This window comes from Mirounga angustirostris, unplaced genomic scaffold (genome assembly GCF_029215605.1).
Source record: "Mirounga angustirostris isolate CCGP_5_RB_7025 unplaced genomic scaffold, mMirAng1.0.hap1 SCAF_5, whole genome shotgun sequence".
NCBI classification, from domain to species: Eukaryota; Metazoa; Chordata; class Mammalia; order Carnivora; family Phocidae; genus Mirounga; species Mirounga angustirostris.
This window is the reverse complement of record NW_026991713.1, coordinates 20,353,173-20,380,571: the sequence shown is the minus strand read 5'-3', so window position 1 is coordinate 20,380,571 and position 27,399 is coordinate 20,353,173. Positions and strand designations below refer to the sequence as shown.

The window sequence follows — 27,399 nt, the reverse complement described above, 5'->3', positions numbered from 1 at the left end:
GATAACTATGTATACATGTCTTACGTCCATGTGTGATGCTTTGTACGCAGGAGTATAGAACCACCAAAGGCACATTTTTAACTTGGATTTATGACTGACATTACATGAATATGCGTAATAAATAGTTCAAAGATACATCCTCTTTACTTTGAAAGTAGAGTGTTGTCCATGAGACTGATATTTTATTTAAATTTAGATTTTTCTCAATTGAGTTTTTGGACAGAGCAGCCATTAGGCCACAGCTTTTTTTTTTTTTTTTTTTTTTTTTGCGAGAGAGAGAATGAGAGAGCACAAGAGGGAGGAGGGTCAGAGGGAGAAGCAGACTCCCTGCTGAGCAGGGAGCCCGATGCGGGACTCAATCCCGGGACTCCAGGATCATGACCTGAGCCGAAGGCAGTCGCTTAACCAACTGAGCCACCCAGGCGCCCTAGGCCACAGCTTTAATTTCAATAAAGCCACAGGGCTGCTTTGGGAGATGAGTGCGGGAGGGGTTGTGAATACTTCATTTCAATGTTGGGCCTGTTTTCTGCCAGTTTCCAGAGCACCTTTCCTTTCCCACTGTTTGGCTCCTGAGAAAACTCTGCTACATTCTATAGTTCACAAAAACTGGCTCCTTCTCTATGACAGCTAATAATCAAAGTACTAATTTGCTTTCATGTCATGTTCTAGGCAGTTCAAAGAGGAGGGAGACATTATTCCAAATTACCCTTCCAAGGAGTGGTAGGGGAGACCTGCTGCCAGTTGGATTAAGGCATATTACATACCCACTGACCATCTGTTTCCCCCATAAGTGACTTGACAAATGGGTCCTTCTGCTTGGTTCATTTTTTTAAGGCCATGATAAAAACCCTAGTGATTTGTCTTGATCAAGACAGCACACAGAACTCATGTTCTCTCAGAACTGCGTTTGTGTCCTCATTTTGGTTTGGTGTTCAGCAGCTTGGAATAATCATGCCAGACAAGTTAATGAAGAGAATTTGAAAGCTATGATTTATTCATTAAATCAATAATCATTTATTGACCTTCTGCAAGGTACAAGAAATTAATGAGAGCCACTCACATTTAATTAAGATCTTCCTATAGGCTAGGCACTCTCACTCACTTTACATGTATCATTTCATTTAATCCCCACAATGACTCTATGAGGTAGGCACTTTTGTTGCTTAAAGAAGTTACATAACTTGTAAAATTTGCATGGCTAGAAAGCAGAAGAGCTACAATTTGACCCTCAAACCCAAGTTTTTAGTATTTTAATACACGGACTCCTAGTACAGAATAGAAGCTATGTCCTCAAGAAGCTTATTAGCCCTGGGGTATGGAGGCAATAGTTTTATTCTTGGTCCATGCTTAAGACCTTGATAGAATCTCTGATGCTTTAGTTTTCCTCAAATAAAATCAATTGAATTTGATATTTAATGGATTCCTACACTACACAAGACATAAAAAATACTTATGACACCTGTTCTGCTCCAAAAACAACTACAGTCTAAAGAAGACCTTCATCTATGCAGGCAACTCTAGCACAAGCTGTATGGTAATGTACCTAATGTATTAGGTACAGCAGCACCATACAGAAGAGGGAATGAGTTTTTTTCTGGGGGGATTAGGACATCTTCCCAGAAGGGGTGCCATTTCAGTTGGTCATTGAAAAATGAGCACTATTTCTACTTAGAAGGAAATGAATAGGGCATCCCAATAGAAAAGACAACCTGAACAGAGGCATGAGAGCATATGGTATATGCAAGGAATATAGTCTAGCATGACTATAGCAAGGGATGTGAGTTTGGAGGAAGGTCATAGTAACACCAGTCACATTCAGGGCATTATGAGAGAGTATAGATATTCGTTAACAAAGGAATATGTGTGTGCATGTGTGTTTACATCATCAAGGAAAGAAACAGTGATTTGCCTACTAATCATGCAATGCTGTCTCTCCCCTATTTCACTGAAGTATTGATTGGGGTAGTGATGTTCTGTATGATGGTTCTGAACAAGAAGAACTAGAATAAAAGAATGACTTGTTTCTGATTCCACATACCCAGGGTTTTTCAGTATATCCTAACTTGAGTGCTTATGACAAGGCAGAGCCAGCTAAAGGCATTTACAAGTGCAAGAGCTTCTAGGAAGTAAAACCTTTAGTGAACTGGATGCAGAGGTGATCAGAGATCTAGTTATAGAATTCTTTTTCAGGTGCATGGTTGGCTATGTAAATGCCAGCTTATCTGTGTTTCAAATTTCTGACTTTGAGAACCGATCTGAGCCTGAGTCTGATGGCAGTGAGTTCTCGGGGACTCCTCTCAAGTACTGCAGGTGAGTATGGCACTCTTAGCCAAACCTGGGCTGGCTCTGCCATGGGGAAGTTTTGCTCAGACAGTCCTTTCTGACTGAGTGGTTTTAAAGCAGTGGTTCTCAACCTTGATCATGCATTAAAATCCACTGGAGAATTTTAAAATCTCCTCTTGACCAAGCTATGACCTAGAAAATTAAAACAGAATCTCTGGGGTGGAACCCAGACATCCGGATCCAGGGAGCCAAATAAGAGTAACCCAAAGAGAATTACACCAAGACATTATAATCAGAAGTTATAGGAATATTAAAAGCAGCAAGAGAAAAACAACTTGTTACGTACAAGGGAAACCCCTCCCACACATGTAAAACTACAGATTTCTCAGTAGAAAACTTATAGGCCAGAAGGAAGTGGCATGATTTATTCAAAGTGCTGAAAGGAAAAAAACAAAACAAAACTGCCAACCAAGAATATTCTGCCCAACAACAGTGTCCTTCAAAATTGAAGGGAAGATGAAGAGTATTCCAGACAAGCAAAAGCTAAAGGAGTTCATCACTACTTGACCAGCCTAACAAGAAATGTTAAAGGGACTTCTTTAAGTTGAAATAAAGGGGCACTAATTAGTAACAAGAAAACAGAATGAAAGTATAAATTTCACTGGTAAATATATAGAAAAGAAGTGGAAATGATCACTTAAAGTTAGTATGAGCTTAAAAGACAAAAGTAGTAAAAATCATTATAACCACAATAATTAGTTAAGGGATACACAAAATTTGGAAATTATGACATAAAAACTAAATGTTGGAGGGAAAGTAAAAGTATAGAGCTTGAGAGTGTGATCAAAAATAATTATCAACTTAGACAGTTGTTATATGTAAGCCTTCTAATAACTACAAAGCAAAAAACCTATAGTAGATATATGAAAGAGAAAGGAATCTAAGCCCCCCACTGAAGAAAGCCATCAAATCATAAAAGGAGAGATCAAGAAATGAATTGAGAGGAACTCCAAAACAGCCAGAAAATAATTAACAAATGGTGGTAAGTACATACCTATCAGTAACAACTTTAAATGTAAATAAAATAAATTCTTCAATCAAAAGACAGAGTAGCTGAAGGGATAAAAAGACAAAACTGATCTATTTGCTACCTAGGAGACTCAATTCTGATGTAAGAACATAAATAGACTGAAAATAAAGTGATTGAAAAAGATATTCCATGCAAATAAAAACCTAAGGAAAGCTGGGAAAACTATATTTAAAAATCTATATTTAAAGCAGGCAATAGATTTTTTTTTTTAAAAAATGTAATAAACAAAGAAGATCATTATATAATGATAAAGGGGTCAGTCAATCCAACAACTTTCCCAACATACCCAACATGGGCACCTGGTATATAAAACAAATATTAATAGACTTAAGGGAGAAATAGATAGCAAGACATTTACAGTAGAGAACTTTAATACCCCACTTACATCAACGGATAAATCATCCTGACAGAAAAATAACATTGGCCTATACAGCATGTTATAGATATATACAAAACATTCCATCCAAAAGCAACAGAATACATAATTCTCAAGTGCACATGAAACATTCTCCAGAATACAAATCAAAACCACAATGAGATACCACCTCACACCAGTCAGAACGGCTAAAATTAACAAGTCAGGAAACAACAAATGATGGTGAGGATGAGGAGAAAGGGGAATCATCCTACACTGTTTGCAGGAATGCAAGCTGGTGCAGCCACTCTGGAAAACAGTGTGGAAGTTCCTCAGAAAGTTAAAAATATGGCTACCCTAAGGTCCAGCAATTGCACCACTAGGTATTTACCTAAAGGATACAAACATAGTAATCTGAAGGGGGACCTGCACCCCAATGTTTATAGCAGCAATGTCCACAATAGCCAAACTATGGAAAGAGCCCAGATGTCCATGGACAGATGAATGGATAAAGATGTGGTGTATATATATACAATGCAGTGTTACTCAGCCATCAAAAAAATGAAATCTTACCATTTGCAACAATGTGGATGGAACTAGAGGATATTATGTTAAGCAAAATAATTCAACCAGAGGAAGACAATTATATGATCTCATGCATATGTGGAATTTAAGAAACAAAAGAGAGGATCATATGGGAAGGGGTGGGGAATAAGATGAAATAGGGAGACAAACCATGAGACTCTTAACTCTGGGAAACAAACTGAGGGTTGCTGGAGGGTAGGTGGGTCGGGGGGTTGGGGTAACTGGGTGATGGGCATTAAGGAGGGCACTTGATGTAATGAGCACTGGGTGTTATATGCAACTGATTAATCACTAAACTCTACCTCTGAAACTAAAATACACTATATGTTAACTAAATTGGATTTAAATTAAAAAAAAAAATCTCCAGGATAGATCATGTTCTGCCACAAAACAAGTCTTAATAAATTTAAGAAGATTGAAATCACGGGGCGTGCGGGTGGCTCAGTCATTTAAGCGTCTGCCTTTGGCTCAGGTCATGATCTTCAGGTCCTGGGATCGAGCCCCACATCCGGCTTCCTGCTCAGCAGGGAGTCTGCTTCTCTCTCTCTCTCTCTCTTTCTCTCCCTCTGCCCCTCCCCACTGCTTATTCTCTCTCTCTCTCTCTCTCTCTCAAATAAATAAATCTTAAAAGATTGAAATCACATGAAGCATCTTTTCTGACCCCAATGGTATGAGAAATTACAAAAATAAAACTGGAAAAATGCACATATATGTGGAGATTAAACATGCTACTGAACATCCAGTGGGTCAAAGGAGAAATAAGACCTAGCTTGAGACATTCGGAAATAGAAATACAATGTACCAAAACGTATGGGATAAAGCAAAAGCAATCCTAAGAGGGAAGTTCATAGTAATAAATGCCTACCTCAAGAAACAAAAATCTCAACCTAACTTTATACCTCAAAGAAGAAAACAAAATGAAAAAGAACAAATGAAGTTAGTAGAAGGAAAAAAGTAACAAAGATCAGAGCAAAAATAAGAGTAAAAACAAATAGAAAAGATCAACGAAACTAGGAGGTGGTTCTTCTTTGAAAAGATAAATAAATTACAAACCCTTAGCTAGACTCTCCAAGAAAAAAAGATTGGAATGAATGAGAAATGAAAGAGGATACATTATAACTGACACCACAGAAGAACAAAGGATAAAAAACTAGTGAACAATTATATAGCAAAAACTTGACAACCTAGGGGGTGCCTGCGTGGCTCAGTTGGTTAAGCATCTGCCTTCGGCTCAGGTCATGATCTCAGGGTCCTGGGATTGAGCCCCACATCGGGCTGCCTGCTCAGTGGGGAGCCTACTTCTCCCTCTGCCTGCTGTTCTCTCTCTGTCTCTGACAAATAAAGTCTTAAAAAAGAAAAAGAAAAAAACTTGACAACCTAGAAGAAATGGATAAATTCCTTGAAACATACAAATTACCAAGACCAAATCAGGAAGAAACAGGAAATCAGAACACAGCAATTACTAGTAAAGAGATTGAATCCGTAATCAAAAACCTCCCAACAGGGGCTCCTGGGTGGCTCATCCGTTTAAGCATCTGACTCAGGATTTCAGCTCAGGGCATGATCTCAGAGATGGATCCCAAGTGGGCCTCCACACTGGGCATGGAACTTGCTTAAGATTTTCTGTCTCCCTCTGCGCCGCCTCCCAACTCTCTCTCCCTTTCTAAACAAACAAACAAACAAACAAAAACTCCCAACAAACAAAAGTCCAGGACCAGACAGCTTCACTGGTGAGTTCTACCACACATCCAAAGAATTGATGCCAATTCTTCTCAGAATCTTCCAAACAATAGAAGAGGAGTGAATACTTCCTAACTCATTTTACATTGCCCTAACTCTAAAACCAGACAAGGACACCACAAGAAAAGAAATTACAGGCTAACATCCTTGGTGGTGTTACTTAGGACAGCATGGATGAATCTTAGTAGCATGGTAGCAAAAGAAAAAAAAAAAAAACACCTCAGAAGAGTACATACAGTATAATATCCTTTTTATAAAGTTCAAAACCAAAACTAAACAGTATAATATTCAGACAAATGAATATTGATACAAACATTTGTTAATAATAAAAATGAAATTCAACATAAGGAAAGCAAGAGGATGAGAAGGAAGAGCACAGAGGGTAAGGTGTAAATTCTTGAATAATGTTTTAATTCTTATGTTACATGGTAGATATGAGAGTTCATCATATTAAGTATTAAATAAATATAAAGGTTAGAGAAAAGAACACAAATGGATCAATGAGGTTAGTTAAAAAAATTAAATATAATTAGGCCAATTCTGTGTACCTGAGGTTGAAAATAATGTTATATGGAAATGCCAAGGATGAGAATAGTCAAGATACTTTTGAAGAATAATAAAGTGGAGATTTACCTTACATTAGAATTAGTATAAAATTAAAATAGTCTAGTGGTGTCACTGGATCAAATAAATAGAAAATGGAATAGATTTGAGAATTTAAAAATTGCATATTAAAGATGTAATAAAAAATAACATATAATATGATTTAATTTACATAGAGTTCAAAGCAGACAAAACTAAGCACTGTTTTATTCAGGAGCACTTGTATAAGTAGTATAACAATAGAGAAAAGCAGAAAATTAAATAGTAATTAACTTTTGGGTATCTGGGATTGCCAGTGAGGCATTTCTAAGTTACTGACCATGTTCTAGGTCTTAACTTGGATGGTGGTTATGTGAAGTTCAGTATCATTCTTTTAAAAGTACACATACTTTTAGATCTTTAAAAATGGGAATGAATTAACTATACTTGGCACTGGGAAAAAATGTTTGCAAGCCAATAATCCATTTCCTGAGAAACAAAAGCAGCTTTAGAGAATGCACTAACTTAAGTGGGAACGTCCTGCCTTTCCTTCATGTAAAATTGAAGCCAAGAAACTACAAGTGTTACTTTCTGAAAATAACTCTGACTCACTTGAAAAAATTTCTCCAAACATTAGTGCCACTGGACCACTTAGTTTCTTTGAAGATAATAAGATGAGAGGAGTAAAATGTTGATTCAGTTAGCTTTGAAACTGGTCTTTCTGTCTCTTTCTATAGCAGGACCAGGGAAGTGTTTTCTTTGCACAAGTAAACATGTAGCCAGTCATTTGGCAAATAAATAGCACTGCATCAAAAACAGACACACAGGGCACAAATGACATCTGAGCACCTCTCAAACCTCTGCCTCATTTGAAAAGGCCAGTGGGATCAGGAGTAGGCTGGCACATCAACTGAGAGCTCCACCTAAACATTCATCTGCAAACTCAAAGAAGAAAAGAGAGTCCAAAATTATAGAGCCTGGTGACATGGAGAGACCCTAATTGTGTTACTAAGGAAAACTGATGTCCAGAGAAGCTTCATGAATTACCTAAGATCATAAAGTCAGGTAGACCCCAAATTTGGTTTCAGCGTGCTTTCCAGTGCATAGTTCTGGAGACAGCTGAGGGCAGTGAAGCAGATGACAGCCAATTAATTGCCTTAGGGTAGCAGTAAGGAGTTTTCTAGAGAGAAACTTGACTTTATGATACAATAGCTTAAGAGAGTAGGAAGGCCAGAAACCTGCTGCTTCTGAAAACTGAAACTTCTTAAAAATTTCATAGATTCTGAGAACAAGAATCAGAAGTGCCAATGTTAGACACATTGCATTCCTTTGTGCACAAATTAGCAGAACTCTGTGATAGACCCACAAATGGATGTATACTATACAGAGACTGAACAAATAGATGCATATTCTCAGCAACTGGATCTCTGTATATTAATTATCTGATATATTGTCAACTCACCATAGCTATGAATAGAAGTGCTTTCTAACTATTAAAAATGTAAAGAATGAAAAAAAAAAAAAAAAAAAAAAAAAAAATGTAAAGAATGTTAATTTTTTATTATGTTAATCACCATACATTACATCATTAGTGTTTGATGTAGTATTCCATGATTCATTGTTTGTGTGTAACACCCAGGGCTCCATTCAGTATGTGCCCTATTTAACACCCATCACCAGACTGACCCATTCCCCCATACCCCTCCCCTCTAGAACCCTCAGTTTGTTTCTCAGAGTCCATAGTTTCTCATGGTTCGTCTCCCTCTCCGATATCCCCCCCTTCATTTTTCCCTTCCTCCTATCTTCTTTTTTTCTTTAACATGTATTATTTGTTTCAGAGGTACAGGTCTGTGATTTAACAGTCTTACACAATTCACAGCACTCACCATAGCACGCACCCTCCCCAATGTCTATCACCCAGCCACCCCATCCCTCCCACGCCCCACCACTCCAGCAACCCTCAGTTTGTTTCCTGAGATTAAGAATTCCTCATATCAGTGAGATGTGATACATGTCTTTCTCTGATTGATTTATTTCGCTCAGCATAATACCATCCAATTCCATCCATGTCATTGCAAATGGCAAGATTTCATTCCTTTTGATGGCTGCATAATATTCCATTATATATATACTACATCATCTTTACCCATTCATCTGTCAATGGACATCTTGGCTCTTTCCATAGTTTGGCTATTGTGGACATTGCTGCTATAAACATTGGGGTGCATGTACCCCTTCGGATCCCTACATTTGTATCTTTGGTGTAAATACCCAGTAGTGCAATTGCTGGGTCGTATGGTAGCTCTATTTTCAACTTAAGAATGTTAATTCTAAAAATATATAAAAATCATTAATTAAAATGTAAGATCACCACCTAAAAACAAGTGTTTTCATATTTGCATAATTCAGTAGTCCTCTCTTATCTGCAGGGGATCATTCCAAGACCCCAAATGGATGCCTGAAACTGTGGGTGGTACCAAACCCCATATATACTGTGTTTTTCCTATACGTACTTACATAATAAAGTTTAATTTATAAATTAGGCACAATAAGAGATTAGCAACAATATAACAATTATAACAATATACTGTAGGAAAAGTTATGTGCTATCTCTCAAAATATCTTCTAGTACTGTACTCACCCTTCTTTTGATGATGTAAGATGATAAAATGCCTACATGATGAAATGAAGCATGGCAAATGACATAGGCATTGTGACCTTGCATTAGGCTACTATTGACATTGTGACAACAGACAGAGGATCATCTGCCTCCTGACTGGTAGGGAGGGTGCGGTAACTGAAACCACATAAAGCCAAACAGCGAGATAGGGGTGGGGGGCAAACTACTAGTCATATATGTACAATTTGACAAATAGAGTCATGTTTGATAATCTGTTTCATCATTGGATCATAAAAAGTATTTCATCTTTCTAGTCTTCATACTTTTATTTAATGAATGCTTATGTTTGATATATAAATGAATTCATTTATTTGCTACAAATTTGTAGCAGAAATTTAAGAATGATACATCTATATTGTGTCTTTGGAAACAGTCAAGGGAAAACCATGATTTTCTACCCAGTGAATTTAGAAGGGATCTAGGGAGGGAGAGACTTACTAACATTCTTCAAATGAAAAGCTGAACAAGGTCTAAGAAGCTAAGAGATGGAGCAGTCACAATGAAGGCTAAAAGAGCAGAGCTGAGGCATAGTAGGAAAGGAGCAGTAGGTTCCAAAAGGAATTTTGTTTTAATGAATGCTGTCATGTAAAAAGTTTAAGGAGTTAATGAGGGTAACTCTTGAAACAATTTTTATAAATTGTTCTTTATAAATATACTTTGGTCTAATAATATGTATAATAAAAAGCATACTGCCATTTTTTTTCTAGAATGTTTACTCAGACTATATTTGAAGTATAGCTAAAGACAAACACAGGAATCACATTTATTATCTTAATTGCAGAAAACACAGTTCCTGATTCTTGACTAGTTGTGCTCTGCAAAAAGTAAAAGAAAGAATAGTTCATGTAAACTTTTAGTCCTAAATAAATTGGACCTTTGACAGGAACCATTTATGTAACCATATATTAGAATAAAAGTGTTCTAGACAGTTACCTAATCCTCATCATAATAAATAGAACCAACAGCTTGAAGGTAGCTCTATTTTCAACTTAAGAATGTTAATTCTAAAAATATATAAAAATCATTAATTAAAATGTAAGATCACCACCTAAAAACAAGTGTTTTCACAGCTTAATTCTTAATTTCAGTACCAGATATGCATCATAAATTTTACTGACAAAATAGATAATTATCATTAATACTTAAAGTATATAATGAATTAAGATGATGATTGTGATGATAATAGTGACAACTCATTCCTATAGTACTTGATACTTTTCAAAGATGCTCTGCTTAGGAGAAGAATTGACCTATAGGCCAATGGAATAGGATAGACAGCCCAGAAATAAACCCACACCTATATGGTCAATTAATCTATGAAAAAGGTAACACATACAGTTGAGAAAAGACAGTCTTTTTAACAGATGGTGTTGGGAAAACTGGACAGCTATATGCAAAAGAATGAAACTGGACCACTTTCTTATAACCATATACAAAAATAAAGACCTAAATGTGAGACCTGAAACCATAATACTCCTAGAAGAAAACATGGGCAATATAATCTCTTGGACATCAGCCTCAGCAAAATATTTATGGGTAGGTGTTCTCAAGCAAGGGAAACAAAAGCAAAAATAAACTATTGGGACTACATCAAAAGAAAAAACTTTTGCACAGCAAAGGAAATCATCAACAAAACAAAATGGCATCCTAGTAAATGAGAGTATATATTTGCAATTGATACATCTGATAAGGGGTTTATATCCAAAATATATAAAGAACTTAAATAACTCAACACCAAAAAAGAAAATATTAGGGGCGTCTGGGTGGCTCAGTTGTTAAGTGTCTGCCTTCAGCTCAGGTCATGATCCCAGGGTCCTGGGATCGAGCCCCTCATCGGGCTCCCCATTCGGTGAGAAGCCTGCTTCTCCCTCTGCCTGCCACTCCCCCTGCTTGTGTTCCTTCTCTTGCTGTGTCTCTCTCTGTCAAATAAGTAAATAAAGTCTTTAAAAAAAAAAAAAAAAGAAAATATCAGATTAAAAAATAGGCAGAGGATCTGAATAGACATCTTCCCAAAGAAGACATACAGATGGCCAACAGACACATAAAAAGGTGCTCAACATCACTAACCATCAGGGAAATACAACTCAAAACCACAAAGAGATATCACCTTACACCAGCCAGAATGGCTAGTATCAAAAAGACAAGAAATAAGTGTTGGTGAGGATGTGGAGAAAAGGGAATCCTTGTGCTCTATTAGTGGGAATGTAAATTGGTGTAACCACTGTGGAAGACATTATGGAAGTTACTCAAAAAATTAGAAATACCATATAATCCAACAATTCTACTACTGAGTATTTACCCAAAGAAAATGAGAACAAAAATTCAAAAAGATACATGCACCCTTATGTTTATTGAAGCATTATTTATAATAGCTAAGGTATGGAAGCAACCTCAGTGTTCACTGATAGATGAATGGATAAAGAAGAGGTAGTTTATATTCATACAATGAAATATTACACAGCCATTAAAAAGAATGAGATCTTGACATGTGTGACAATATGGATGGACCTAGAGAGTATTATGCTATGTGAAATAAGTTAGAGAAAAACAAATACTATATAATTTCACTTATATGTGGACTCTAAAAAACAAATCAAATGAACAAAAAAACAGACTCTTAAACACAGAGAACAAAGTGGTGATTGTCAGAGGGGAGGTGGGTAGGGGGATAGGCTAAATAGACAATGGGAATTGCAGATCTCCAGTTTTAAAATAAGTCTCAGGATGAAAAGTACAGCATAAGGAATATAGTCAATATTGTAATAATGTTGTATGATGACAGATGGTGACTATACTTATTGTGATGAACACTAATGTATAGAATTGTCAAATCAATATGTTCTACACATGAAACTAATAGGACATTGTATGTCAAATACACATAATTAAAAAAAGATACTCGGCATAGGAGTTATCTTGTATCCTCATACACAAATTAGTGCTGACCTTGAGGTTAGGTACTATCTTACATGAGAGCCTGAATAATCATAACTTTTCCTCAGATAAGGGAATTTGGTATGTTTACACATAGAACTGGAAATTAGCATTTCCAGACCTTTCCTCATTTCTGGGGTTATTGAAAAGAATACTGGGCTCAAGACACATGAAAACTCTGTAATACTGAGAGTCATTTTTCAATTTGCCCACCTGTAGTAATAGTAATGATAATGGCAAAGATAAAATGGAGCCAAATGATTTTAGGTTCCTAGGACAGGTGCCTGGTTCCTAATAGGTATTTAACAAATATTTATGGAATTTGATGCTGACTCAAAAGTTATAGTGGGAACATATATTAGGAAGGACTCCTTAGTGGCAGAAATCCAGTATAAATGGACTTAAAAAGAAATTAATTGGTTCCGGTAACTGGGAGATTGGCAGGATGATACTAACACTATTAATGGCTGGATCTCAAGCCTCCAGCAGTGTCAGCAAGACAGTGCCTCTCTACTGGCTCTGTGTTCAGATGACTTCCTTTTCAAGCAATCTCTCTCTACACCGTCTGTGATGGCCAGCAGGAGCTCCAGGCTTTTACCTTCTGTGGACTTAGTTATAATTCAGTAAATGATCATTTTAGCAGAAGTCCTGGTGAGGGGTCTCACTGATCAGGTCTGACTCATCTTTTGAACTGGGGTCAGGGGAGGGGGTGGTGAACCCTGCCTAACTCACATGGACAATTCCCCAGAGAAGAGATATTCTTTTACCAGAAGAAGAAATGATGGACAAGTGACAAATGTCTAGGATAGAGAAACTTTTTAAACTATCTATCATGATGAGGACTACATAGTGGGAATGGATGAGATTTGGGAGTCAGGAAAATCATGGTTTGGAATGTAACATTCATTCTCCTGTATATTTATAGATACAGAGACTACCGTGACCCTCCTCATTCACTGGTGCCCTATGGTTACACACTGCAATTTTGGCACGTCCTAGCAGCTCGATTGGCTTTTATCATTGTGTTTGAGGTAAGTTCTCTTGACCAATTCCTTTGCCATAATTAAGTAACTAAGAATAATACATAAATGTAAGTGTGAGAACTTTCAATGTGACTATGTCCAGAAGTATTATAGTGATATTATACACCCTCTTTTTAAAATCTTTTTCTTCCCCTTGAGTTGTCCAATAAACAATTGAAACTCCATTGTTGAATGTTAATGGATAAGTCAGAAATCATCAGTCCTAATGTTCTAGGGCCATTGTTCTTCAACTTTAAGAAAATTGCAGTTTTCATCACTACTCCTAGAGACTCAGATACATCATGTCTGTAATTCGCTTTTCACAAGCCCTCCAAGATGATTCTTTCTGATATAGGTGTTCAAGGACTATAGTTTGGAAAACACTAAACTGACTATTGTACAAGTGGTAGCCTCTGGTTGTGTGTCATCATGACATTACTCATACTCAAGACACAAATAAGTGTTATCTTAGACTCAAAATTGACTTTTAATCTACCTATTACCTATATTCTTTTAGTCTTTAAGAAAATTGCTACTAGAAATCATTTGCATTTCTAGGACTGTACTTATAAATGGAAATTTCATCTCCTGTCACATATATTAAAGCCAGATTAATGCAAACCAGGACTGCTTCCTGGCTTGGACTAGACATTTCCTGTACCTCTTCCTCCATTGTTTTTTCCTTCATTCCAGGTAATCAAGAGAAGACAAGCTGTTCTTCCCTGGGAATTCACTTATTTAATACTTTAGAATAATGAGCACCTTTAAATTATCATCTGGTACTTTCCTGGTCATCATCATATAGACAAACAGAAATGACAGTGTTTCTAGAGTTTCAGCTGTTAATAAGTCAGGTAAAGAATTTGTGGCAGTTTACCAGAAAAAAAAAAATTTCTTCCTGAAATGATCACTTCCTTTAGGCCTCCTGATCATTCTTGCAATAAAAATTTGCAAAGCAAATTTAGCAATCTGCAAAGCATTTTGAAACATTTTCTTATAATTTTCACAATAATGCCCAGTTTATACATAAGCAAATTGAAGTTCAGAGTGACTTATTCCCAGGTAAGCAGACAGCTCTTTAGTAGTAAAAACTACAGAACCAGGATTTAACCCTGGGTTTCCTGACTCCATGGTATAGGTACTTCTGGCTCTCCTTTGCATTCTCTGACCACTCCTTCTCCACATTCTTTCCTGATTCCTTTTCTCATTCCCTGTGAAGTGTCATCAGACCAAGTTCAGTCCTCGCCTATCCCTGCGATTTATCCTCACATACCTTCCCTGGCCTCCTTCCACTTTCTAGACACTCAAGAGGCTCCATATCCCTGGAGTGAGAGGAGTTCTTGCACCAAGTTCCAGAGCTCTTTCCAGCTGAGGGTGGGCAATAGACCTAACTTGTTGTATTCATTCTCCTTTATGTTTTTAGCATCTCGTGTTTTGTATAAAGCACCTCATTTCATATCTGATCCCAGACCTCCCAAAAGATCTAAGGGATCGAATGAGAAGAGAGAAGTACTTGATTCAGGAGATGATGTATGAAGCAGAACTGGAGCGTCTCCAGAAGGAACGAAAGGAGAGGAAGAAAAATGGAAAAGCACACCACAATGAGTGGCCATGACCAGGTAGGTGAGAGGTGTGCTCATGGTCTAAAACCTCTCCTTGGGTTGAAGGGTGAGCTTTAAGTTCACTGAATCAAAGCTTGTCATTGTCCTACTGTTAGAAATCAAACTCCTTAGAAGCTTCCCAAACCAGCTTATTTCTTAATTGCACAATTGAACTTTATCTTCCCTTTGCACATAATTTCTGCAACTCTTCTCTACCTCCATGCCACTCTTGGCCTGGCAGTCAAGGTCTTTAGGAGTTGGTCTTGGTGTTCCCTGAAATAAACCTTCCTCTCTCCCTTCCAGTCTGGCAATTCTCTTTAAACAGAAAGAAGAATCATGTTGCCTTGGGGATATTAAAGTCACCTTTTTATCTCACCCAAGATTGCCTTCCCTTCATCACCCATTTATTGTTCCCTCCCAGGCTGGTGCATGTCACATCATACCCTCTAAGAAGTTTTCCCCAGACTCATCAGCCCACTGAGATTAATTTCTTATAAACTTCTCTGGTTATTTCATCAGTGCTACATGTATTGACATATATATGGATCTGTATCATTAATTTATGATTTTCAAATAGTTATCAGGCTTCCCCAGCACAATTTTAAGCATCTTCAGGAAAGTCTTTATGGATGGTAATTTTATTCTTCCAACTAGTTAGCATAGTGTTAAGTACATGGCACTCATTAAATGCAATTGTTAATAAAAGTTAGGTGGATTAAGTCTAAAAAGATTGTAGGAAAGTTTCATAATGTTCCCACATATCTTAGAAAGTTTTTCTGAAATCTCTCTGGCAGGTCTATTTGCTGTGTGTCCTTGAGCAAGTCACTTAACCTCTAGGCCTCCGTTGCTTCAGTGATAAAATAATTAGATGAGTTCTCCATTTTGGTGTTCTGTGAATCTAGCATTATAGCATTTCTTTTGCCTTCCTCACCCTTCATTTCTCTTTCTCCACTTAATTGAAGACTAACTTTGAAAACATTGTTCAAAATTTGGTCTCCAAAAGAAAAATGAGATACACAGGGGCAAAAAGTTATGTTTTTCATTTTTTGTACTGGTTAAGATGTAACAGATACCTGCAGAGATGTTTGTTAAGTTAGTGAATTAGTGTCACCCCATATCTGTGTTAAGAGTCCAGGAAGCTACCATGAGTTGGATATGAGGGTAGACTGGGAGGAAATCACCCAGACCCCAGACCCACAGGGATAATGGTGGTATATAGATATTGAATGATGCCCCGACCCTCAATTCCAAAGTAGGCCTTGGTTTCACTAAAGGCAAGACATTTTTTGCAACATAATAATTTTGCCATTTCCCAGATCTGCCATTTGGCTCTGTGATTTGGGGGAAATTGCCTAATTTTTCTGAGCCTGCTTGTTTGGCAGAACTAATATGCAGCTCAAATAAGGCAAGACACATATGAAACAATAAAGTACTACTATAGAATACTCTAGGGGAGGGGGACGAGCAAGATGGTGGAGGAGTAGGAGACCTAAATTTTGTCTGGTCCCAGGAATTCAGCTAGATAGGGATCAAACCATTCTGAACACCTACAGACTCAACAGGAGATCGAAGAAAAGAATAGCAGCAACTCTGAACAGAAAAGCGACCACTTTCTGGAAGGTAGGACGTGTAGAGAAGTGAATCCAAGGCGATATTCAGGAAGACAGACGGCGGGGGAGGGGGCCTCTGTCAGCTGTTACCAGCAAGTGATAGAGCAGCAGAGCACAAAATCGGAACTTTTAGAAGTCGACTCTGCTGAGGGATGTCACTCCAGTGGCTAAGCAGGGGGGTGGAACCCTCGCTGGGACAGTGTGGTCACAGGACCCTCGGGGTCACAGAAAGACCGGGGTGCCTGAGTGTGGCAGAGCTCCCAGGTATCAGAGCAGGGAAGCTGGCTGCAGAGACGGAGCCGAGGAATGGGCTCTCAGCTCAGGGTTGCCATAAACCATGATCCGCGGCACAGTCGGGCCACTGCTCCTCCAGCAGGGACCCAACAAGCAGCAGATCCAGGGAGACTCCCCTTCCTCCCCCAGGAGGAGTGGTGCAGGAGCTCACTGCAGGGATCTGCTGGGTTTGGAGACTCCACACGGGGTCATGTGCCAGAGATAGAAACGCTCGGTCACAGGCCAGGTGAGCACTGAGTGAGGCCAGAGACCAGGGAGAGGGGAGTGACTGACTGCTTTTTTCTGGGGGCACACTGAGGAGTGGGGCCCCCGAGTTCTAGGCTCCTCTGGGGCGGAGATTGGGAGGCCGTCACTTTCACTCTCGGCCTCCAAAGCTGTACGGAAAGCTTGCAGGGAACAACAGCTCCGGAGAGCAAACCCAAGCAGATTACTTAGCCTGGACTGGGCAAGGGCGGTGCAGTTCCGCCTACAGCAAAGACATTTGGGAACCACGGCAACAGGCCCCTCCCCCAGAAGATCAGCAAGAACAGCCAGCCAAGACCAAGTTTACTGATCAATGAGAACGGCAGAACTCCAGAACTAAGGGAATACATCACATAGAATTCATGGCTTTTTTCCCCATGATTCTTTAGTCTTTCAAAGTTAATTTTTTTAATTTTCTTTCTTTTTGAATTTTTCTTTGTCCCTTTTCAACCAACATCTTATCAATCGCTTTTTTAAAAAATCGTTTTTTATTTTTCATTTTTAGGGTCATATTCTAACCCTTTGTTGTAGTTAACCTTATTTTTTGTATATATATAAGTTGTTCTCTCTTTAAAATTTTGGGATACAGTTTCTTCTAACAGAACAAAATATACCCTAAATCTCTATAGTGTATGGCTTTGTTCTAGTCTCCTGCCTGATCATTCTCCCCCCCCCCTTTTTTTAAATCCTCTTCTTTTTTCAACCAACTTCTTATCAATTCCTTTTATAAAATCTTTTCTAATTTTCATCTTTACAGGCATATTCCATCCCTTCATCATATTTACCTTTATTTTTGTACATATATAAGTTTTTCTTTCTTTAAAATTTTGGGAGGCACTTTCTTCTAACAAACCAACATACGCCCAAAATCTGTGGCAATGATCTATGCACCAGCCTGATCATATTTGATCATATGCTGTTTTTTTGTTTGTTTTTTCTTTTTCCTTTTTTCTTTCTTTCCCTTTCATTTCCCCTGGTTTCAGGTCTCTTCTGATTTGTTTAGTGTATATTTTTCTGGGGTCATTGTACCCTTTTAGCATTTAGTTCTCTCATTCATCTATTCTCCTCTGGACAAAATGACAAGACGGAAAAAATCACCTCAAAAAAAAGAACAAGAGGCGGTACTGACTGCCAGGGACCTAATCAACACGGACATTAGTACATTCTGAACTAGAGTTCAGAATGACGATTTTAAAGATACTAGCTGGGCTTGAAAAAAGCATGGAAGAATATAGAGAAACCCTTTCTGGAGAAATAAAAGAACTAAAATCTAACCAAGTTGAAATCAAAAAGGCTATTAATGAGGTACAATCAAAAATGGAGGCTCTAACTGCTAGGATAAGCGAGGCAGAAGAGAGAATTAGTGATATAGAAGACCAAATGATGGAAAATAAAGAAGCTGAGAAAAAGAAAAACAACTACTGGATCACGAGGGCAGAATTCGAGAAATAAGTGATACCATAAGATGAAACAATATTAGAATGATTGGGATCCCAGAAGAAGAAGAAAGAGAGGGCAGAAGGTATAATGGAGCAAATTATAGCAGAGAACTTCCCTAATTTGGGGGGGGGGGACAGGCATCAAAATCCAGGAGGCACAGAGAACCCCCTTCAAAGTCAATAAAAATAGATCAACACCCTGGCATCTAATAGTAAAACTTACAAGACTCAGAGACAAAGAGAAAATCCTGAAAGCAGCTCGGGAGAAGAGATATGTAACCTACAATGGTAGAAACATTAGATTTGCAACAGACCTATCCACAGAGACCTGGCAGGCCAGAAAGGACTGACATGATATATTCAGAGCAGTAAATGAGAAAAATATGCAGCCAAGAATACTATATCCAGCTAGGCTGTCATTGAAAATAGAAGGAGAGATCAAAAGCTTCCAGGACAAACAAAAACTAAACGAATTTGCAAACACAAAACCAGCCCTACAGGAAATATTGAAAGGGGTCCTCTGAGCAAAGAGAGAGCCTAAAAGTAACAGACCAGAAAGGAACACAGACAATATACAGTAACAGTCACCTTACAGGCAATACAGTGGCACTAAATTCCTATCTTTCAATAGTTACCCTGAATGTAAATGGGCTAAATGCCCCAATCAAAAGACACAGGCTATCACATTGGATAAAAAAACAAGACCCATTGATATGTTGTCTGCAAGAGACTCCTTTTAGACCCAAAGACACCCCCAGATTGAAAGTGAGGGGGTGGAAAACCATTTACCATGCTAATGACACCAAAAGAAAGCTGAGGTGGCAATCCTTATGTCAGACAAATTAGATTTTAAACCAAAGACTGTAATAAGAGATAAGGAAGGACACTACAAAATGGTCTATCCAACAAGAAGATCTAACAATTTTAAATATCTATGCCCCTAACATGGGAGCAGCCAATTATATAAGCCAATTAATAACAAAAGCAAAAACACACATTGACAACAATACAATAACAGTGGGGGACTTTAACACCCCCCTCACCACTGAAATGGACAGATCATCTAAGCAAAAGATCAACAAGGAAATAAAGACTTTAAATGGCACACTGGACCAAATGGACTTCACAGATATATTCAGAACATTCCATCCCAAAGCAACAGAATACACATTCTTCTCTAGTGCCCATGGAACATTCTCCAGAATAGATCACATCCTAGGTCACAAATCAGGTCTCAACTAGTACCAAAAGATTGGGATCATTCCCTGCCTATTTTCAGACCACAATGCTTTGAAACTAGAACTCAATCACTAGAGGAAAGTCGGAAAGAACACATATACATGGAGGCTAAAGAGCATCCTACTGAAGAATGACTGGGTCAACCAGGAAATTAAAGAAGAATTTAAAAAATTCATGGAAACAAATGAAAATGAAAACACAACAGTTCAAAATCTTTGGGATGCAGCAAAGGCAGTCCTAAGAGGAAAGTATATAGCAATACAAGCCTTTATCAAGAAACAAGAAAGGTCTCAAATACACAGCCTAACCCTACACCTAAAGGAGCTGGAGAAAGAATAGCAAATAAAGCCTAAGCCCAGCAGGAGAAGAGAAATAATAAAGATCAGACCAGAAATCAATGAAATAAAAACCAAAGAACAGTAGATCAATGAAACTAGGAGCTGGTTCTTTGAAAGAATTAACAAGATTGATAAACCCCTGGCCAGACTTATCAAAAAAAAAAAAAGAGAGAGAAATGACCCAAATCAACAAAATCATGAATGAAAGAGGAGAGATCACAACCAACACCAAAGAAATACAAACAATTATAAGAACATATTATGAGCAACTATATGCCAGCAAATTAGATAATCTGGAAGAAATGGATGCATTCCTAGAGATGTATCAACTACCAAAACTGAACCAGGAAGAAATAGAAAACCTGAACAGATCTATAACCACTAAGGAAATTGAAGCAGTCATCAAAAATCTCCCAAAAAACAAAAGCCCAGGGCCAGATGGCTTCCCAGGGGAATTCTACCAAAATTTAAAGAATTAATACCTATTCTTCTGAAACTGTTCCAAAAAAATAGAAATGGAAGGAAAACTTCCAAACTTGTTTTATGAGGCCACCATTACCTTGATCCCCAAACCAGACAAAGACCCCATCAGAAAGGAGAATTACAGACCAATATCCTTGATGAACATGGATGCAAAAATTCTCACCAAAATACTAGCCAGTAGGATACAACAGTACATTAAAAGGATTATTCACCACAACCAAGTGGGATTTATCCCTGGGCTGCAAGGTTGGTTCAACATCTGCAAATCAATCAGTGCAACACAATACATTAATAAAAGAAAGAACAAGAACCATATGATCCTCTCAATAGGTGCAGAAAAAGCATTTGACAAAGTACAGCATCCTTTCTTGATCAAAACTCTTCAGAGTATAGGGATAGAGGGGGCATACCTCAATATCATAAAAGCCATCTATGAAAAACTGACAGCAAATATCATTCTCAATGGGGAAAAACTGAGAGCTTTCCCCCTAAGGTCAGGAATGTGGCAGGGATGTCCACTATCACCACTGCTATTCAACATAGTATTAGAAGTCCTAGCCACAGCAATCGGACAATAAAAAGAAATAAAAGGCATCCAAATCTGCAAAGAAGTCAAACTCTCATGTTTGCAGATGATATGATACTTTATGTGGAAAACCCAAAAGACTCCACCCCAAAACTGCTAGAACTCATACAGGAATTCAGTAAAGTGGCAGGATATAAAATCAATGCAGAGAAATCAGTTGCATTCTTATACACCAACAACAAGACAGAAGAAAGAGAAATTAAGGAGTCGATCCCATTTTCAATTGCACCCAAAACCGTAAGATACCTAGGAATAAATCTAATCAAAGAGGTAAAGAATCTGTACTCAGAAAACTATAAAATACTCATGAAAGAAATTGAGGAAGACACAAAGAAATGGAAAACGTTCCATACTCATGGATTGGGAGAACAAATATTGTGAAGATGTCAAGGCTACCTAGAGCAATCTACACATTTAATGCAATCCCTATCAAAATACTATCAACTTTTTTCAAAGAAATGGAACAAATAATCCTAAAATTTGTATGGAACCAGAAAAGACCCCGAATAGCCAGAGGAATGTTGAAAAAGAAAAGCAAAGCTGGTGGCATCACAATTCCAAACTTCAAACTCTATAACAAAGCTGTCATCATCAAGACAGTATGGTCCTGGCAAAAAAAAAGACACATAGATCAATGGAACAGAAGAGAGAGCCCAGAAATGGACCCTCAACTCTATGGTCAAGTCATCTTTGACAAAGCAGGAAAGAATGTCCAATGGAAAAAAGACAGTCTCTTCCACAAATGGTGTTGGGAAAATTGGATAGCCACATGCAGAAGAATGAAACTGGACCATTTCCTTACACCACACACAAAAATGGACTCCAAATGGTTGAAAGACCTCAATGTGAGACAGGAGTCCATCAAAATCCTAAAGGAGAGCACAGGCAGAATCCTCTTCATCCTCAGCCGCAGCGAATTCTTCCTAGAAACATTGCCAAAGGCAAGGGAAGCAAGGGCAAAAATGAACTATTGGGACTTCATCAAGATAAAAAGCTTTTGCACAGCAAAACAAATAGTCAACCAAACCAAAAGACAACTGACAGAATGGGAGAAGATATTTGCAAATGACATATCAGATAAAGGGCTAGTATCCAAAATCTATAAAGAACTTATCAAACTCAACACCCAAAGAACAAATGATCCAATCAAGAAATGGGCAGAAGACATGAACATTTTTCCAAAGAAGACATCCAAATGGCCAACAGACACATGAAAAAGTGCTCAACATTGCTCGGCATCAGGGAAATCCAAATCAAAACCTCAATGAGATACCACCTCACACCAGTCAGAATGGCTAAAATTAACAAGTCAGGAAATGAGAGATGTTGGCGGGGATGCGGAGAAAGGGAAACCCTCCTACACTGTTGGTGGGAATGCAAGCTGGTGCAACCACTCTGGAAAACAGTATGGAGGTTCCTCAAAAAGTTGAAAATAGAGCTACCATACGACCCAGCAATTGCACTACTGGGTATTTACACCAAAGATACAAAAGTAGGGATCCAAAGGGGTACATGCACCCTGATATTTATAGCAGCAATGTCCATAATAGCCAAACTATGGAAAGAGCCAAGATGTCCATCGACAGATGAATGGAATAAGATGTGGCATATATATACAATGGAATATTATGCAGCCATCAAAAGGAATGAAATCTTGCCATTTGCAACAATGTGGATGGACCTGGAGGGTATTATGCTGAGTGAAATAAGTCAATCAGAGAAAAACATGTATCATATGATCTCACTGATATGAGGAATTCTTAATCTCAGGAAACAAACTGAGTGTTGCTGGAATGGTGGGGGTGGGAGGGATGGGGTGGCTGGGTGATAGACATTGGGGAGGGTATGTGCTATGGTCAGCACCGTGAATTGTGTAAGACTGTTGAATCACAGACCTGTACCTCTGAAACAAATAATACATTATATGTTAAAAAAAAAAAAGAAAAAAGAAAGCAGGAATGGAAAAATGAAGTGGGGGAAATTGGAGGGGGATACAAACCAGGAGAGACTATGGACTCTGAGAAACAAACTGAGGGTTCTAGAAGGGAGGTGGGTGGGAGGATGGGTTAGCCTGGTAATGGGTATTAAAGAGGGCACATTCTGCATGGAGCACTGGGTTTTATATGCAAACAATGAATCATGGAACACTACATCAAAAACTAATGATGTAATGTATGGTGATTAACATAACATAATAAAAAAATGAAAAAAGAAACCTACAGTAAAAAAAAACAACTAATGATGTAATGTATGGTGTTTAATATAACATAATAAAAAGAAAAAGAATACTGTAGGGGATTTGTATTGTTAAACATTTTGTTACAGTCTGCCAGATACTAGACCTCGCTTTTCCATTCTCTATCTGTAGGATCTGGAATGGAATATTCATGTGGATTTGATTTCCACATTTGCAAAAGTAAAGAAGTTGGACTGAACAAATCTTTAAGAGCCTATCCAGCTTTTAACCTTCTGGGATCCTAGAATTTGTTCCAAACCCCTGACCCCGACACCCATTCAAATCACCTCTTCTCTGGCTCTGGTCAGCTGTCAGAGGAGAAAGACTAACTATCCAAATGGCTTTGTTTGGGGGTAGGAGGCAGACATTAGTGAAGAGCACTGTTCCTAGGAGCTCCAGAGGCTAGAGACCAGGGTGCAGCAGGGGCATTACCTACACCTAGGGGCTGCATTGGCCTGTAGGGCTGGTAACCAATTGGGAGTTTCTTCTGGTCTCATCACCATTTCTGATTTTTGCTTGAAAGTATAGTGTTTGTCTCTATTCTGCCAATGGTTGGCACGGTGTCACCTTGCTTCAGACTGCCTTTCTGACTCAGTCTTAAAGCAGGTACAATAATGTTTATACCATACCTGACACAGTTTGGGGTTACAAATTCTTTGAATGCCTTTGATTCATGTGAGTACAAACCAGCCATTGCACACTGCGTTCTTAAGCCACTGTGTATACATAGGGTTTTAATGCCTTCTTTTCTCTTTCTAGGTAATAGTTCATTTCCAAGCCAAGGACCTGAATTCTGTTTACTTCTCGCAGCTGTGCAAAAGCACATTCAAGTGAATGACTAAAACGCAACCGCAGTGCATGTCGCAGACATTGGCAGCATCGGGGGGGTCAGCACCCTTAAAGGACTACCTGGGAAATCATGCTGCTGTGAAATCACATTGCAGCACATAATTGCTATCTATCCATAGACCATTCTTGACCAAGCAAGCATGCACGTCATGGGCAGTTACATTCTCAAGTTTTTAAAACCAAGGGGAACTTGTATACTGGGCCTGTTTTTCAGCCTGTTTGCTACCTTTTTTGCATTCTACCCCATGTGAATTTTACAGACACTGGGCTAATAATAGGTATTCAGACACCTGGACACACATTCCTAGAATGTCATCATATGGTCCTAATTCCATGTCACTGAACGATACAGACAAGACCCTGTTTACAACTTTTTCTTTTTTTTTAATTTCAGATCTTTCTGAGGAGATTATTATATATGACATATCTATAGCTATGTGTATGGCCATAGATGTATTTCTGTGTGTACATATGTATAGTCATGTATTCTTACATATGTACATACAAATACAGAGATATATAAAGTACATAGCAATTCCTTACTTGTAAATAGCCAAAGGGTACTGACATGAATGATAAATTTTCACATTTAAATAGTCATCAACATGAAGCCATGTTTAATGCTTGTATAATGTGATGGAATAAAATTTAAAATAAATTTATGCACATGGAATATTTTCAGTTGGGTCTTCTGAAATTCTGTTGTATTTTTTTCTCCTAGAATAAGAGAAATCAGAGTGGGATCTTTAAAGAAAGCTTTATTACTCCTACATACTCCTGTGAAATCACTTCACCCTTCAGAGAGACTATATATATTTTTTCTAAATCCACCTTTTCCATCTTGTTTCTATGCTACCTTTTTAGAGTACCAAGCCACCTAATTAGAAATCTCACAGAAGAACTTGGAAAATGCCATTGACATACTTTGAAGAAGTAATATGAAATATAGCCAATGACACTTACGCTGTTTTGATTATCCAGCTTACTAGTGTGGTCTGCTAATCCTCGGAAGAAGACATACCCTGGGGGAAAAAAATTTTTTTCTAAGCATGCCTGTTGTGGTAACTTTTTCTGGAGATAGCAGAACCTGCCATTGAACAATGTTATCATCTTACCTGTGTCGGTTAGGGAGATGAGAGTGCTCCCATTACGGTATCTATCAAACACTATCCTCTTTCAGATGTGTAGAATCTCTTAAGCTGATTGATTCCCAAAGACCTTAGATGTTTTCTTAGTCTGTATGGAAACAGGCAGTCAAGAGTGGCTTTGGGCAGGCCAGAACTTCAACCATTTCTTGGTTTTGTCTTTCCATGACCTAATGTTCTTAGGAATGAAATTCTAACCTTAGCAGGGCCTAAACTAGGAGATGCACTTTATGGAAACTGAAGACAAAAGGACATTGAAGGAATTTTTTTTTTCCAGTCTTTGCCAAAAAGTCTGTGAAGTACTTTGCAGTAGCCCCTGGGAGAGGAATTTCTATGAAAAGTCTCAAGAGATGAAATGCAAAGAGACATTCCAATAAGACAAAACTTGCTCTACTGACTCAGCTTGTAACTTTTGTTTGCTATGCCTCTCCAAGCTCCAAGCATCATGGCCCAATAAATCCTTGGGGCAGGGAAAGTAGCAGGGGCAAAGGAAAGAATTGCGAACCCCTCTTTGGGTCTGGGATGGGCCATGAACATTCAGAGCTAGGTAGAGGACTACCACACACACTGGTCGGGATAAAGAAGTAAACATTTAAGTACCACTTTCTACCTGGTCTGAGCATAAACTGAACTTAAGACAGCTCTATAGCCAGAATTGTTTTCTGCCTCTGGAATTCTGCCTTTGCTATTACAAGTGCTTCTGACAATCACAATTCCTGATACATTTCTGGCATACAATTCTTCTCTTCCTCTCTTCCTCCTATACTGTCTCCCTCCCTCCCTCTTTCCTCCCACCGTCCTGCTTGCCCACTCTTCTTCCCTTCATTTCTTTCTACCACTACAGTGAATGTACTTACTTACTTTCCCTGTTTGGGGTACAAGGAAAATGTGGTGAACATCTTAAGGTGGTTTTAGGTTTGTTGAGGGGAGAAAGGCACAGAAGGTTATAGAAGAGAATTTCTGATGTACTTTACAAGAAATCAAGTGTCAGGAGTAACATCACCAAGATGGAGACATAGGTTCCTGACTTTGCTCTTCCTCACAAAATGAAACCTAACAACTATTCATGGATAAGACCACTGAGAGAAACTTAGAATGCAGGGGTAATGCTGAAGCACCCTCTATACCATGGAGACCGAAAAAAGACCACATTAGAAGAGTAAGAGGAGCAGCTACATGCTGACCACATTGCCCCTCCTCCAGGCTGGTACTATGCTATGCCAAGAGGTCTTGCCTGAGCCTACAGTTCCTCCAGGGGAGGGAAAGAGAGCCCAGTGTGGACAACCAGCACTCCCAGTGCTGTGGGTCACTTTTTAGGAATCCCCATTCCAATTTTACCCCCAGGAATTGCAGGGGAATCTGCAGGACTTGACCACTGGGAATCTGATTGTGATGGGGAAGTGGGGAGGGGCTTGCAAAAACCAGCAGTCAGATCTTGGAAAACTGAGTTCCTAGCTGCAATGCCCAAGAAGTAGTCCCAACCAGTGGCTTTATCTGCAGAGCCATGACCAGGGAACTCGGTGGGATGCAGATCTGCCTGATTCAGGTTCTTAAAACACATAGAATGGCTGAATGCATAAAAAAAATCCAATGATATACTGCCTAAAAGACATACATAGACTGAGTGAAGAGATGGAAAAAGATATTTCAAATAAATGGTAACCAACAGAACAAAATCCAAGAGTAGCTATACTTCCGTTAGGCAAAATAAGTGTTAAGCTAAAATAGTAAAAAAGAAGCAAAGAAGGTCACTATGCAATGATAAAGGGGTTAATCCATCTAGAAAATGTAACAATTGTAAATATTTGCACCCAACATTCAGAACACTTAAATATATAAAGCAAAGGTAATGGAGCTAAAAGGAGAAATGAACAGCAATACAGCAATACAGTACTAGTTGGGGACTTCTGTACCCACTCTCAATAATGGAAAGATCATCCAGACAGAAAAATCAATAAGGAAATGGCAGATTTGAATAACACTATAGACCAAATGGACCTAACAGACATATAGAGAACATTCTATCTGACAACACCAGAATACACATTCTTCTCAAATGCACATG

The 27,399-nt window shown here is 38.4% G+C and overlaps 1 protein-coding gene across 1 annotated transcript in view; it reads left to right on the top strand.

Moving 5' to 3' along the window:
• Positions 1-24,754, top strand: part of ANO4 (anoctamin 4) — a 396,544-nt gene extending 371,790 nt beyond the window's left edge. The window contains exons 25-28 of the mRNA XM_045872759.3: positions 2,191-2,310; positions 13,175-13,280; positions 14,695-14,890; positions 24,100-24,754. Of these exons, the coding sequence (XP_045728715.1) occupies positions 2,191-2,310; positions 13,175-13,280; positions 14,695-14,886 (418 nt within the window). The 3' untranslated portion in view covers positions 14,887-14,890; positions 24,100-24,754. The remainder of the gene's footprint in view (positions 1-2,190; positions 2,311-13,174; positions 13,281-14,694; positions 14,891-24,099) is intronic.
• The last annotated feature ends 2,645 nt before the right edge of the window (positions 24,755-27,399 follow it).